Consider the following 16,253-nt stretch of genomic DNA (forward strand, 5'->3'; position numbering starts at 1 on the left):
TTAAAAACGTTTTTAAAAGACATATCGAATGCTGTTACACTCGCCAGCATGATGTTTCCAGCATCTAGGATTTTAGAAGATGCAACTTTTTTTTCTGCAAATCACACAAATTCATTTCAGAAGAGGTAGCTTTGCATTTTTGAAAGCTTTCTTCCTCTATTCTTAATTTAAGGTTAATTTATGTGATTTTCAAAGCTSTTATGTATGCATTGTCTTGCTACTGCCATATTTTTGAAAGCAGAAGGCATCCTGGAAGTGCTGTACTGAATAATTAAGTGCTGCTATATTGCTTTTTTTTTCCTTAAAGATGTATTGCATCAAAAGATGACGGAGACATGTGCCACTGCTCACATAGGAGGTGTCAATATTGTCCTGCTGGAGGGGATTACCCCAAATATCCAGTAAGTATGATGCCTAACAATTCAAAATGGTAAAAACTCTTGCACGTAGAAGTGTGGCATACATGGGATGTCAACAAAGGTATGTATCTTGCTACAGAGAAGACCTTGATGATAATACATTTTTTAGATAGAATCCCTGAAGTCATAAAGCCTCAGGGGCARCCTTGCAACTGTTGCTAAATTGGGCCCGAGTTTGACTCCTAAAGATCTAACTGTATTGTGCTCATTGACAGGAGGCTTTTCTACCTGGCATATTATCTTGTAAACAGGCAAYTATAGTAAGAAAATACTGTGTGTGTTTGCCTTAATTTGCAGAATCTGCTTRTGATCAATATTTATGTTAATAGCATAACAAAAATTTGAGATAATGTGGTTACTTGCTGAGTATGCTGAGAACTGTGGGATTTGATGAATATATGAATAGTGTTCAGCCTAYGGCATCCAGTCCCCAAGTTCTAGACGTACAGGTATTTAAGTGTGATAAATACCAACTCCTGCATGTTTCTATTAAAAAACAATAGTGACTTCAGAACTGATTGTGGGTCCCAATGTAAATGGATAAGTGACTTGGCTATCTCACAGGAGGTAAATCCTCTTCAAAAACATTAAAAAACCTCCAAAACTCAAATTAAGACTTTCAGAAACAGTTTTCTTCCATACGATGTACACACAGAAACTTTTTTATATTGTGTAAGTATTGTTTCTGTTATGCTTCTCATTATTTTTGAAGCTTGTAGATTCCAATGATGCAAGGAATTTTAGAGGACTATTTGACCTCTTGATGCAGATTATTGTTATTTAAGATTTCTGTTGCTTCATGAATAGGTATATTTTCAACTCTCATATCACATGTTTCTTTGTGTTATTTTACCATTCTGATGGTTATTCATCCTTTATACGATTGATGTGATTTAACTCAAAAAGCAAACAAACAAAACACTCCCCAGTGCTTCTTTATGCACAGACACCTTCCATGACTTGATCAGCACCGCACTCTCATTTTTGCCAGGTTTGCAGATTCAAAGAAAGCATGCATATTTATTTTTTCCCATCTGATTTTCTTTACATTTGAGTTGCAAAAAGTCAAAAAGTTAAGCTACAAATGTTTGTAATACAGATCACCCTCACATGATTTTGGTGTTAGCTAGGTAACCCTCAGTATGTGACCTGAAATACTAGTGGTATTTTAGAAAAAGGGCTAAATAGTGACYTGAGTCTTTTTTTTCCTCTTCAATTCCTGTTTAGTTTGGAAGATACTGTAAAGAACTATAAGCATGTAGTGATTTATTAGTATTGCCAGCTAAATTGTTTRTCAAAAGTGTCTCAGAAGCATTAATACCAGTTCTCATCTGACAGCCATGTATTTCTGGAGTTGGCTGGGTTTCTGTTTTTATGCTGTAATTTTACTGAACTTCCATAAAAGAGCAGGTTACAAAAGAAAAGGGTGAAACAGAAAAAAAGCCTCCCCTTCAACTTGTTTAATTTTAAAATATTTGTCATATTGTGGGTTACAAGTAATTACCTAACTAATTTTGCATGAATGTTTATTCTTTATTTGCTTTCTTTTTATTTCTCTTGCTTTCTCTTCAATCTTCATCTGTAGACTGGAGGATTTTCCTACATCTCCTACAAGCACAGCCAAACAAGAGTTTCTGTATGTGATATTATTACGTTTAATAGTCTTGCAATAACTCTGTGTTGTGTAGTTAATGGCTCCCTTCCTACTGTGTGTGACTAGCCAGAGGCTGCTTGAATTTAGTTTAACATCTAATAATATCTATATAAGATTTTATGTAGCCTCCTAATATCTATTAAGGAAAAATTGTATATTTTCATTTAACCATCTAGCTCGTAGGGCAGATGTTGCACTATCTGATCACTACTGCATTGGCAGAATGSTTTCACTGTTCTTTAGATCTTTTTCTGTGAGATCTACTTCTGTGCTTATTTTAATGAGGGGAAATGATGTTGATAACTGTAAAGCAATATATAGATTAGATTATTTTTTAACCTAAGAACTGCTATGATTGAAGTAGTAGAACGTGTCCTGTTTTCAGCGTGCGCAGGACCGCTCCTTCTCTCTTCATTTATGTCAGTGCAGGGCCTAATTGCTAAGTAAACTGACTTGAAATGTTTCCCTTAAAACTATGCCAGAGCGTATACTGTACATGAAGGTGAACCCCAACAAGTCTCTCAGGTTCCTATAGTCTGTGTAGATCTTTCATGGTGGAAATGATGCCATGTTCTTTMTAGCTGCTTTCTTCCTGCTGCAGTGCCCAGAGGACCTAACTTAGGGTAGCGTTGAAGATGAGAAATGGTACATGATGGTACTGTGGGCAGCCTGTGAGGCTGCAGTGCTTGAAGAAGAAAAATAATGGAGGTGAAAACTGGGGACTTTTTTTTAAACTTAAGTTTTATTCTTTGGACAAAATTCTTTTTCTGCATTAGACCACTTCTGTGTATCTTTTAGTAGGACCTAACTCGAGTTACAGCTTGTTACAGCGTTTGTGCAAACTCAGCATCATGATAATGCAGATAAACTTCAAAATGCCTATATAAACGGTGATCCTGAAAGGAGATACAGTAGACTGAAAAATCACAAATGATGTAACGACGATGGATAAGAAGCAATTACTTTCTTATTTATTTTTTCTCACCTTTTGACTACTGGCAGATTGAAGCCAGTAAAAGCAAGTCCTTTCTCCTGTTGCACATAAATGAACAGTGGAGTTCAGTGCTGTATTATGTGATCAGTAAAAATAAAAATGAGTTAAAAGGCTGGGCAAGTTGATGTAGGTAGATCTGCTGATGAGTCTTGAGTACAGTACAGCTTCTGGTTCAGAAGAAATTCTCCTGTTGCCCGAATTTCAGTCTGTCGTAATTCCTGTGTTTGTTAGTGGCCTTCCACTGATGTTTTTCTAATGCTCCCTAATATGTTTTACGTTCAGTATTTGTGTTGTTGTCTCTTCTGTAGTAGAACAAAGCTTTGCTCAGAGGTTGGCTGGAGAGGGATTATTTATGGAACAGGTTTAAGAACAAAGAATTACTTATGAATGTGTTATTCGTGTGTAACCAGTCAATTATTTTAAAAAGAGCAAACCAAATCTGTTATGGACATGTCACCGTATGTCACCTAACTGCAGGCACATAACGTGCAGGGCCCGCTCGGAGTGAATGCGTGGCCTTGTGGCTGCTCCGCGTCGCCGTAGGAGCCTGAGCTACCGGGCAAGTGACACTGCCCTGGAATGTGGAAACTCCTTGGCAGAGAAGCACAGCCAGTCCTGCTGAGTGTTTGGGAAGTCCAGAATAAATAGGATTCTTTCTCATCCAGTTCTCCTATGACAACAGTATAGATWTTTTTTTTWAATTAAATTCGTATGGATTCATATAAATTTATAAATTTAAATTTATATTTATTTAAAYTTATTATAGATCTGGTTTTAACTCAAACTTTTAACTTCTTAAAAAAGAAGAGACCAACTGCACTGTCTATTTGGGACAGATTAGGAAAAGAGCTTCCAGTTTCCTGAAAGCTGAAAGCTTTAASCTGAAAGTTGTCCTTGTGATGTTTGAGCAGCTAATATAGTTGTTATTAATGGAGAAAATGTATTCTTGGCTGGCTTGATAACAGGTGAATCAGAATACTAGCACTTTGAGGGGCAAGTTTGAGTAGAGAACATGCCAAAGCACCAACAGAGAAATAATCAGTTATWTTTTAATTTACTTTTTATTTTAAAGAAGTAGAGCAAGCATCTCAATATTTCTTAATATGTACATTTCTACTTTTTTTCTGAACATTCAAGTTGATTTGTCTCCTTTAAATCCTTAAAATAGTATCCTTAAAATACTCTCAAATCATTTCTGCCTGACCTTCTACCCTAAAATTTAAATCAGTAACTGCTTTAGGTCTCTTGTAACTTTTGCATAGCTGTGAAAATCGGAAAGTTTTCTATAGCCTCAGTAAACTAATATCCCGTTGAGAGGAATGTGGTTGCATTGTGCTCTGGACTGTGTTGTTATAAGCACAAAGTCTTTCTGGTAGGYATAGGCCAGAGTTAAAATAGAAGGCTCTTAGTTGTTTCAGTGTGTGAAACTTGTCTGTGTATGTCGAGTCTGGTGTGTGTAAACTCAAATGATCTCACGTTACCCAAGATCCGGTTTGACAGCTGTTTTTGCATTGCATGCCTGGTAGTTCCCTTAAATGTTCCGTAGTTGTTTGTGGCATGTAGTGCATCTGTGTGTAAAGTGAAAGCAGAAGTAATATGTATGTTGATACTAAACAAAATCACTTATGTTTCTACTTGACAATGCAGCTAACTTTGTAAAACTCATTTTAACATAAAAGTCTGATTGTTTTGGAAGACATGCAAACAACTCCCTTTTCCTTTTCTGTTAGAACTGTAGTGAAATGCAGTATTGCCAAATCTCAGGCTCTGTACAGTGCCCAAAGGGGGCTGAAAACAAACAACGCAGCAGTGGTCAAAGTGGGAGCCATCAGCATCAATATCCCGCAGCACCCTGCCACCTTGCACAGCATGATGGTGCGGAGCTCCCATCAGCTCTCCAAGCAGATTTCAGATCTCATCAGGCAACCATCAACAGCGTAAGTTTACTTGGAAGGTGCTTGTGGATGCTCATAATTGTCACCAATTTCTGGGCTTGTGTAGCTTTTGAGTATTTTGGGGACAGTCAAAGTAGTTCTGTGTAATGCTAGAGTAACACTGTTTTCTCATCTTTGTCTTGATAAATAGCACCCAGTCTACAAAAGAAGATGTTGCAACTCCCTTGCCCTCTGAAAAGACTCCAACAAGTATTAATCAAACACCTGTTGAAACAAATGAATTTCCACAGCTGCCAGAAGGCTTAGAAAAGAAGCCTATAGTTTTAAAATTTAGTGCCATGATAGATGGTATAGCTATTGGAGCAGCACTTTTGCCCTCKCTAAAGGCAGAATATAAAATGGGAAGAATGAGGAGTCATGGAATGACAGGTAAWCCTTCTGTGAGACTTAAGAAAAACCCGTAGTTTTTAGTTTTCTTTTGCCAAAAAAATAACAGGAGGACTGAAGATCTATGTTGAATTAATGCTATAATTTTGACTCTGTTGCTGCTCTGTTGGCCTAGTTTTTTTGTTTTGTGGGTGTTTTTTTTTGTTGTTGTTTTTGTTTTTACTTTTTCTAGTTTTGTTTTTTTGGAATGTGGACATCAAGTGGTAGGTAGATATAATAGGTAATTTGACTTCCTTCTTGATCATTACCAAGAGTTTGTAATCTGTAGCTATACAGATCAGTGCCCCTAACTTTAACATCGCTTTAAGATTTTATTCCAAAAATGTTTTTAAATTTAAAAACAAATGAGAACTTCTCTTCTGTGATACTTTTTCTCCCAATCTTCCGTTTGCAGGTGCCCAAACAAGATTTACTTTTGAACTTCCGAGTCACAGGCTGCGCTTYACTTCAAAAGTCTCTGCAACTGATATGTCAACCATTCCTCCTTCAGCAAGTCTCAACCTTCCTCCGGTCACTATGTCAGGCAAATACATCATGGAAGAACATGATACCTACTCAGACCAAATATGGAGCATAGAYGAGCTTCCTGCTAAGCAAGGCTATTACCTACAGGGGAACTACCTACGTTGTGTGGCTGAAGTAGGTGTAGATTGTGGTCCTCTTTGGTAACTTGTTCAATATTTCCATCTGTTACATTTCTGTATGTGCACCCTTTTGACTTGCTTAGTGTAATTATTTGACTGCTCCCGATCTCTTGGGTTTGCAGGTTGATCCAAATATGGAATTTGTAGTTGCATGAAACTGAAGTAGAACTTCTTTCAGCCTGTAGTTGGATGAGTAGCCAACGTATTAAACAGTCGAGAATACTATCTCTGGAAAATTTTGAACGGGGAAAGATGTGTTGGGGGTGAATGACAATATTTCTTGTGAATGAAGCAGACAAATACACTWTGCAGGCGATTCAGATACAGTGTAGTTTTCAACTGATGCGTTAGATCAGGTAGACCATTTTTGTTCTGTACTTTGAAGGATTTATTAAGTTTGAAGACTACTGATTTATTTCTTCATCCATACAGTTATAAGAAGCTACAAATAACTTTAATAGTTATCTAAAATCTTCTATTTGTAGACATTCTGCATTGTATACTGTATTTTTATAGAGTATAGAAATTATCTTGTTAAAACTAATTGGCTGAGTGGTGGAAAGCCTTTTTAATAGCCATCCTTATTTTGTCAGTCAAATTGTCTAACCCACCTGTAATGCAGACTTGCTATGTTCATATCCATATGGTAAAAGTGTATTAGGTGCTGTTCTTTGAACAACCCATTTAGATGTTATCCTTACTAGAGGAAGATGTTAGGATTTGTGCCAACTTTGAAGGTGTTCAGCAAAAACTGAAATTAAGTATCAATTCACAGAATTCCATGAAATTCTGTGAAGTCTTGCATTTCATTGTTTAAACCAAACTTGCAAGACAAGAGAATAAGCTCTTCAGATTGTTAATTGTTCTCACTTTTTTACATAAAGTATCTGATGTCAACCGATTTTTCTGATAGGTATTTACAACAGAGAAATTACAAGACAAAACTATTCCACATAGTTTTTTTTTGGTTTTTTTTTTTAAATACCAATAATAATGCAGTTATATTATGACTTAAATATGTGTGTATAAAAAATTTAAATGGTACTGTTTTGAAAACCTAACTATGGTAACTGTTTGGACTTCATGTTTTAAAAAAATTTTTTGGCAGGTTGGCTCCTTTGAACATAATCTCACAACTGACTTATTAAATCATTTGGTATTTGTACAAAAAGTGTTCATGAAGGAAGTAAATGAAGTCATACAAAAGGTTTCAGGTAAGGAGAAACACTTAAAGCTGGTACTTAAAGATGATTATAAGCTTTGGCTGATGATAATACTACCAGTTTCTCTGGTTTATTTCACAAGCACTACCACTTTGCATCTAGTACTGCTCAGCAGCTAGCAACAATGTTAGTTTGAAATAACATTAGGGAGTCTGGAAGCATTTAGGTATTTATTTGCCTCGTTTGTGTATCATCTGGTAAATGGCAGAAATTACTGCTATTTCTGCCATTGTAGAYTAGTTTCTGTCCCCCAAAGTGTTTTCTTTTTTAGAAGAAAAGCTACGTTTTGATCAAAATCTCATACAGAGAACAACTGCAGAATTATTCAGTGCTGTCTCTTTTATCAGTGTGTTATGGAAACATATGTTATTTCTTAAGCTATAAACATTTATGTAAATTGGTATGCAATATGCCAGGACTGGGAATCTAACAGTATATGAAAATTCTTTCTGAAAATTCTTTCTATTCTTTTCTGACATTAGAAATTATGCGTATGATAGCAGTGCTTTTCATGCAGTTTACACAATACTTGAAGCGTTTACTAGTTATTTTCAGTTCATTTAGAGGAAGTTCTGTCTCGAACCTTGTGTATGTGATTTGATATATTTCCAACAAAATATTGGTTGAAACTGAACTTGATGGTCACCTTTTACTTTTTACATATGTATATTTATTTATGTTTCCTTTGCTAAAACTGAGTATGTACACTTAATATATACAGGAGGGGAACAGCCGATACCTCTTTGGAATGAACATGACGGCACAACAGATGGAGAGAAGCCCAAAATTCTTCTTTACTCCTTGAGCCTACAGTTTAAGGTAGTCTTGTAATGACAAAATGATTGTTTCAGATGTAATCACAGAGTGCTTCGATCTTTACCTCARAGCTCTGAGCTGAGAATTCTCTGCATGAAGAAAAAATCTCAATCTTAAGTTTGGTTCCTCTCATCTTTTTAAAATAACTTAGTGACGCCTATGATACCACATGAAAAATCATTATGCCGTCTGTTGTTTTTATTGCAAAATGAAGACTTTTTTCCCCCAGAATTCTTTTTATGTTTCTGAGCCAGATCATGAGTAACTTTATACCTTTTTTTATTTGCTAGGGAATTCAAGTAACAGCCACAACTCCCTCAATGCGGGCTGTGAGATTTGAAACCGGATTAATAGAGCTTGAGCTCTCCAACAGGCTCCAAACCAAAGCAATGCCAGGAAGCAGCAGCTACCTCAAACTGTTTGGTAAATGCCAGGTGGATCTAAATCTGGCATTGGGACAGATTGTAAAACATCAGGTTAGTGCTCAGCATCTTGGCATGCAGCAGTCCAGAATTTGTTAATCAACTGGGGGTGATTGAAAAATGCAGAAAAAAATGGAAACTGTTCCTTGTCTTTCTCATCTGGTTCTGGAGTGGGTGTGGGGTTGGGGGGGGGGGGGGGTTGTTTTTTGTTTTCTTTCAGTTTCTGAAAAGTTTGAGTATTCTGCAACATATAAAATTTTGGAGTTTATCTTGTATATATGGTAGTGGTTCAAAATGAATTTTCTCACTTCAGTGTGAGAGGTAACTGAGGGTGGCTTTCTTGGAAGAGTTAGCAAATTTTTCCTATGAAGATCAGTATGCATGTATTACAGAAGAGACAGTAAAGTGCTTTGCCTTTATTTTTTTTTCCCCCTCATTCCTCTCCTACTCCGCCTCCCCTTCCTTTTCATCTTCCATTAGTATTTTGGAAGTTATTTACCTTTTGCAATAGTGCTGGATTTGTTACTGAGCCCACTTCAGAATTTTTATTGATATCATTATCATTTTTAGGGTGCATGTGTGAAATGATAAGGTTAGATGTGACATAAATTTGTATTAACCTACATTTTTAATTGGTTTGTCTGGTGTAGTTCCATTGTATYTCTAGGATTCTTAAATCCACTGTCACCTCAAAGCACAAAATACATGATACAATATTTTGTGAATCCTCCCCCAAAAATATAAGCCTTAAAACTTGTAAATGCCATTACRGGGGATGTGGATATATAAACAGGTATGTTATTTAATTTTTCATGATAAAGAAATAYAGCAATCAGAAATTAATGGAAGTTTAATTTTCTTAGAAATACTTTAAATAGAAGAGGAAAAAAGGAAAAGGACATACTGCTTATTGTAATGTTACTTACTGTAAATTTTTCATTTTGTCAAATTCAGTAATCTAATTTTTTCTCTTTCCTCACTCCCTCCCTGTTGCAATGTGCTCTCTTGTTTTTGTCCCTCTTTTTCCTTTTTTGTTTTTCTGAATATTTTAAGGTTTATGAAGAAGCTGGTTCAGACTTCCATCAAGTTGCATATTTTAAGACAAGAATTGGATTAAGAAATGCTCTTCGAGAAGAAATCAGTGGTTCATCAGATAGGGAAGCTGTGCTTATTACTCTGAACAGACCAATTGTTTTTGCCCAACCTGTGGCCTTTGACAGAGGTATTGAGAGAGTTGTCAAAATCTATTTTCTTATTGCCCAAGCTATATCTTTTATAGAGGCTTGATTATTCAAGYCTTAGTTTCTCAGGCTGAGAGAGATATCATCGTTTTCTGTATTTTATTGTGAGCTTTGTCTGTCGTGGTCCTTGCAGCACAAGACTGGTGTGTCCGCATTCTAAATGAGTGTTTATGTGTTTGTACTCGTGTGTAGAGATGATGCAGTCTTAAAGTAATGGAAATCAGTAAAAATGAGAAGAACAAAGATTAAATGAGCATGTGCATTTTTTTATTTATTTTTTTTTTGTTCACTTCTGTTTTTCGTCATAAAGCTGTATTATTTTGGCTGAATTACAAGGCTGCTTATGACAACTGGAATGAGCAGAGGATGGCTTTACATAAAGATATTCATATGGCCACCAAAGAAGTAGTAGATATGCTGCCAGGAATCCAGCAAACATCTGCCCAGGCTTTTGGAACCCTTTTTCTTCAGCTGACTGTCAATGACTTAGGAATTTGCCTGCCCATCACAAACACACCTCAGGTAATCAGAGATCTGAAGGGAAGGACAGTAGTTTGTGAAATATCAATTTGTACATTGTGTGCRATTATTATGAAGAGAAATTAATTTGCCACCATACTAACATAGAAATCATAGGATGCTGGCATTGCAGTAGTGACRTTGCTTATGGCAGAAGTGGTATTTTTGTTCAGGAAAGGCTGAGGTTGTGCAGTGGTGAGTTGTGCCCAATCTGAGACTACATAATAGTTTCTTGCTTACACCACATATGAGCTCAATACCTCGAGAAATCCTTGGAAATGTTTCAGGTGGAACATATTTTCTTCAAACCTGCCATCAGAAATTTCCATTCATCTTTTACTTTTTGTGGGCTTATTAACAGAAAAACTCTGAACCTCTTGGCTTTAACATAGTTTTCTAACTGTGTTTTTATTTAATCAAASTAAGGAATAAGAATATTGTTTTATTAAACAGAAAAATATACATGTTATCATTTCCATTAAGTTATAGTTGACTTTGCAGTCACCATCTTGACTTTGCAGTCACCAGTAAATTCTCTCTCTATTTTTACTTTCCAGTCTAACCACACTGCAGATCTCGACACTGGCTCTGCTTTAGTCCTGACCATTGAAAGTACATTAATCACTGCCTGCTCCTCAGAGTCTTTAGTTAGCAAAGGTCATTTTAAAAACTTTTGTATCCGCTTTGCTGATGGCTTTGAGACAAGTTGGGATGATTGGAAACCAGAAATACGAGGAGATCTAGTCATGAATGCATGTAAGTGCTTGCGATTTTCTGGACAATAGCATTTCACTTCTGAATCCCCTCTTACACTTGTCTGTGCTTTCAAAACTACCGAAAATTTATCCAAAAGATAAAGAGAAGATTTCAACCTTTTGAAACCAAAGTAATATGGACCTCAAAAGTTGTATTACTGCCAAAYGTTATTTTTCTTTATTAAGGATTTCATTGCGTTTTTCCTTGTGTGTATTTCTCTGCATTGGAGGAGTTGAATGTATTGCTTTTATATGTACTTCATAATATCCTAGTAGGTTTTTACTAATTACATATAAATTATTTTCCACTTGGATGATGGAGATTGTTGAATTTATACAGAATTATTAGAGTATAGCAACTTGGATGTTACCAAGTAATTTACCAGTAAAAATAAAACAATTTGATTAGAATAAAAAATGCCACTCCAGTGCCACTCATACTTCATTAGTGTAGGGCCTGAAGCAGAGGTGAAATTYGACAAGAGTTGCTTAACAGTAATTTTGTCTCTGTGCCTAACCAGTGTGTTCCTTATGCAGGTGTTGTGCCCGATGGTACGTACGAAGTATGTTCTAGGACAACGGGACAAGCTGCAGCAGGTAATACCCTTTTGTGTATTTGTATGTTCACTCTGTTACAGCCATTTTTGTATTTTGATGTTGAAAAGTGTCACTCACTAGAAAAATCCTGGGAAGATGTAGTATCCAGGAGAGATGTTATTCATACAATGTATTATGACATCTTCCAGCATTTTTATTCAGCACTTAATCTGTAAATAGCTCAGCACTTCTTGATGTAGAGGGACATGCTTTAAGTTTTTTGCTGTTAGAAACCCTGTTCTTGAATAGTGTGCTTGTCTGAAATTGTGAGAACTGAACTGTGAGGTGCTTATCTCCTTTCCTGGTGATCAGCTTGGCTCAAGGGATTTTAGTTTTTTCAGCTGTGTTTGTGTGCAAACACACAAAAAAGCCACAAAAATTTGTGAAAGAAACATAATTTACCACCTCTGAGGTACTTATAAAGAGCATTTCAGTTTAGGAAGAGGTTTTCCTCAGAGTTTTTCAAGGTGGAGAAGACAGTTGTTCATAGCCGATAAACATGGTCTTGGCAAATTAATGGGAGACCCAATGTAGGAACTCTTTACAGGAGGAAAAAAACTGTTTAAGACTTACTTATTTCTTTTTAACCCAGAAAGTAGTAGCGCTGGAACCTGGACACTCAAYGTGTTGTGGAAGATGTGTGGTATCGATGTCCACATGGATCCAAACATTGGGAAGAGACTAAATGCTTTAGGCAACACTCTAACAACATTGACAGGAGAAGAAGATATTGATGATATTGCTGACCTCAACTCTGTAAACATAGCCGATCTGTCGGATGAGGACGAAGTTGACACTATGTCTCCCACAATACATGCAGTAAGTGAATCACCCAAAATAAGTGCTAAGAGTAAGAAAAGGCTTGTCAACATTTTCCATCAAATGGAAAGGTTTAGGCTTGAATTTTTGCATCCAACATGCTCCTGTCTGTTTGCAGACATATATATGTGTGTGTGTGTGTGTGTGTATATATATATATATATTTATGCCTCTGTGTATATATGTCATATATATAGTTATATATATATGTTATAAATTAATATAATTCATGTTATAAATTAAAGCAGTTTGTTTCTAAGCTTGAGAGTTAGAGAGTTAGAAACAAGAAAGCATAGATTGTATTTCTCCTGGTCTTTAGCGCTATGGATTTGGAAACATGGAAATATGGCACCTAATTTCTGATATCTTCTTTGGAAAAACTGTGCCTGTAGATRTGTTTTCTTAGAAAACAGGAGAAGAAGTTACTAACGAGATAAGCCAACTAGAAGAATTTTCTTTTGCTACCTTTGCTCAAGATCTTGTTAACCTTGTTTTTTGGTTTCATGTAAAACCCATTTAACAGATCCTCTTCAATGGCTGTCTTCAATGTCTCTTGCCTGCCCAAGGGCAAACTTAACTCCAGAATACTAACGGTCGTGTTTGTTGTTCAGAAATCAGGTGGAGGCTCGTTGTGTGGAGATGCACGCAAGCTAACATTTGGGCAGCGGATTGTAAATCACCTGCTGGGTTTGAGCCCCCCAAGCCACCGATACTCTGTTCCTGTAGAGTATCTTTTGGGGTCAGCGAAGTGTGACTCTCCTCAGTCTAGCACATCCCATAGGAAAGCAGGCAGATCCTGCTCATGGGGACATGTATGTAGCAGCTAAAGCGTGTCTAATTGAATGATGGGATTYGGATCACTGGAAAAATCCAATCAGCTGCCTTTTGAGTGGAGAATGATTCTTTTTGCATGCACTACTCCAAAATTTAAGGTGTAAAATTCAGTTTGTCTGTCGTTAAATAATACTCATGTCTAGTTTTTAGGAGGACACTAATTACATGTTTACTTTAAACAGGAGATTGTTGATCACCGACGGCAGGGAGCCTCTAGTGTCCAAACTGGAGAGCAGCGAGGAAGAAAATTTGTGAAACGTCTGGTCGATATTAGAGAACTCAATGAGCAAGCGAAAGTAATTGATGATTTAAAGTAAGTTGGGTTTCCTTCATGTGGATCTGCTTTAAATTACGTAAGACAGGGCAACAACAAAACTGCACCTGAGGTTGTTTTTTGTTTCATTTTATCTATATCATATTTTGCAGCATTTGTGATAGTCAATTGGAAATTATTGTTTTGCTCAGAAAAAACTGTCCTTGATGACTCCCTAAGAAAAAATTAGATGAGCAAGTACCGTTAATTTCAAGTGAATGACAATCTTCAAGTGTCAGCGTTAGTCTCTCTTCCTTCTAGATCCTTAGCAGTTTTTTTACCAATCCCAAACTCTAGTTGCACCTTTGTTTCTATCGCACTAATTAATAAATTAATAATGTCCTCTTCAGTGAAAGTAGAATAAATTTAATTTAAATTATCTATTTTTGTATCTCATGTTTTTTTTTTAAATTAAAACTTACTCAATATGTGATAACTTTTTCTAAATTTCTAAAGACATTAATTTAAAAATACTCACAGCCGGAGGGGAATGCAAATTGTATTCATTTTTTAGCAGGTTTTTCCTTTCTTTTCTTTTTTCCTAAGACACTTCTACTATAAATGAATCTGTTTGGGATGGTAATACAGATCTTGGAAATTATGTATTAAATAATACAGAGGAGGTATATTTTAGTGTTTGTACTTGAAATAAAATTGCTCTGAAGCAGTTAGAAGGCTTCAAACTTTGGATTTTAGGTTAAGTGTTTCTCAAAATGTGAATGCAAGAGTCAAAATTAGGTTTTATAGCTTTCTATTCCAAATGTTTTAATGCCTTGGTAAATCTTGATTTATTCAAAGTAGCTRACACCAGAGTTTTGGGAATTATATAGCGGTGATATTCCTGCAGAATGTAATCTTCTGTAGAAAGCTGTCACTTCTGTGATGGGACTGTTGGGCTGCTACAGCAGCATCTTCCTTCAGCCTGCTGGCAGTCCTCTGATTTGGCATAGCTGTTTTTAATAAAAACTAATGGGACTTGTGACTGAAAGGGCATAGAAAGCCCTKAAATGTAGGGCTTTTGGAAGTACAGGAGTTGCTGCACTATCCGTTCTTGTTCTCCACCGTGGTTATCATAACCACTGGCAAGAAGTTGTATACTGAAATAAGTGCAGATCTTCTACAGCTGAATTCAGAAAAGGTGGCACAGATCATAAGTAACCACTGAAAAAATGATGATGGGATGTTTTACAGGGATAGTAGTGTATCATTTTAACGCAGTGTGTGAAGTGGTTATCTATTTGTGAGGTACTCAGCCATAACTTATCTCCAGAAAACTAGGTGCAAGTGAGGGAACTATAAATCAGGAGATTCAGCGGTATCAGCAGCTGGAGTCGGTGGCTGTGAACGACATCCGCCGAGACGTTCGCAAGAAGCTTCGGCGATCCAGCATGAGGGTAAGCAACATGAAGTTACGTGAAAAATACAGCAGCACTTGAATTGTGTGTTTCTGTCAGCTAGTGCAAGGGAAATGGTTAGAGATGTTGGTAGACAGTAGTCTGCCGGACCTGTGTTTTTCTTTTCATGGTGCCTCACCTCAGGGTTTCATTTCAATACYCTCTTTTCTTTTAGGCTGCTTCCTTGAAAGACAAATGGGGTCTTGGGTACAAACCCAGCTATAGCCGCTCTAAGAGCATTTCAGCATCAGGGAGACCACCTCTGAAGAGAATGGACAGGGCAAGGTAAACCTCTGGGGTTTGGGCTCCATGAAAGCACTAGCAGCAGGGGTAATGGAGAACGTCTTGGATTTGAGCTTTTACTTTAGGCTGCAGTTGTGTGTGGCTGGGTTGGATAGGAGGAGCTCTGTTTGGAAGACAGGAGTGTTCTGAAAATGAGTGTTTTTGTGTGCAGCCTCACATGCACCCTGGCAAAAGAGTGTGTACCTTCCTTCCTCCTTTCTGTTCTTTCTCTTCCATTTTCATGTACCTTAAAGCTTCAGTTCTGATTTAATATTTGATTCCTTGATAATATGCCAAGCGCTGACCACGCTTCTTTAATTGTTGTGTGTTTGCGTAGTTAAACGTTTACAGGGACACTACATCCTGTATTAAAAACTTAACAAGATTATTTTTACTGCCTTGGCTCATAGCTCTCGTCTTGGAGACAGTGAAGATCTCCCAGATATCCGTGTAGATGCAGCATCTCCTGGGCCAAGAGTGACCTTTAACATACAGGATTCTGTAAGAATTACTTTATATGAGCTACTAATTAATGTCACGGGCCATTTGCCCACAAGTGCATGAGACAGGAATACCCAGGCAGACCTGGGTGGCTCGAATGTGTGGGCATGTGTGTAAAAACATTGGTAGGTCTTGAAAATAGATTTGTTTGGATGGAAAATGGATGTTTTGATTTCTTAACATGGAAATTAAATGAAATGTTGAGGTGGAAATTAACTGAGTTATTTAGAGCAATATTTGAAAGTGATATTTTTCCAGGCAGATACATACAAGTAATACTAAGACTTGTTTTTTTGTGGGTGCTTTCAGCAGAATTGTGCAAAAATTGTCTAGTGCTTCTTGCTTTCAAATATATTTAGAGTTCTGGAAATGGGTTCGCTTGTTGCAGTCCTACAAGTATATCCCTTTATATGTTTAAAAAGCATTGTGAAATCTTGTTTTGTTTTCACATTTAAAAAAAATGTTGCTATTGCTTTTTTATTGT

General features: G+C 36.7%; 1 protein-coding gene across 1 annotated transcript in view; it reads left to right on the forward strand.

Moving 5' to 3' along the window:
* The window catches only part of KIAA1109 (KIAA1109 ortholog), an 89,555-nt gene that overhangs the window by 55,628 nt on the left and 17,674 nt on the right, over positions 1-16,253 (forward strand). The window contains exons 48-64 of the mRNA XM_026042720.1: positions 308-401; positions 2,005-2,055; positions 4,798-5,004; positions 5,153-5,391; positions 5,804-6,048; positions 7,162-7,267; positions 7,998-8,095; positions 8,383-8,568; positions 9,568-9,736; positions 10,066-10,277; positions 10,832-11,030; positions 11,567-11,626; positions 12,219-12,445; positions 13,462-13,592; positions 14,863-14,986; positions 15,162-15,271; positions 15,679-15,769. Of these exons, the coding sequence (XP_025898505.1) occupies positions 308-401; positions 2,005-2,055; positions 4,798-5,004; positions 5,153-5,391; positions 5,804-6,048; positions 7,162-7,267; positions 7,998-8,095; positions 8,383-8,568; positions 9,568-9,736; positions 10,066-10,277; positions 10,832-11,030; positions 11,567-11,626; positions 12,219-12,445; positions 13,462-13,592; positions 14,863-14,986; positions 15,162-15,271; positions 15,679-15,769 (2,549 nt within the window). The remainder of the gene's footprint in view (positions 1-307; positions 402-2,004; positions 2,056-4,797; positions 5,005-5,152; positions 5,392-5,803; positions 6,049-7,161; positions 7,268-7,997; positions 8,096-8,382; positions 8,569-9,567; positions 9,737-10,065; positions 10,278-10,831; positions 11,031-11,566; positions 11,627-12,218; positions 12,446-13,461; positions 13,593-14,862; positions 14,987-15,161; positions 15,272-15,678; positions 15,770-16,253) is intronic.

This window comes from Nothoprocta perdicaria, unplaced genomic scaffold (assembly GCF_003342845.1).
Source record: "Nothoprocta perdicaria isolate Ctin4 unplaced genomic scaffold, notPer1 scaffold_312, whole genome shotgun sequence".
NCBI classification, from domain to species: domain Eukaryota; kingdom Metazoa; phylum Chordata; class Aves; order Tinamiformes; family Tinamidae; genus Nothoprocta; species Nothoprocta perdicaria.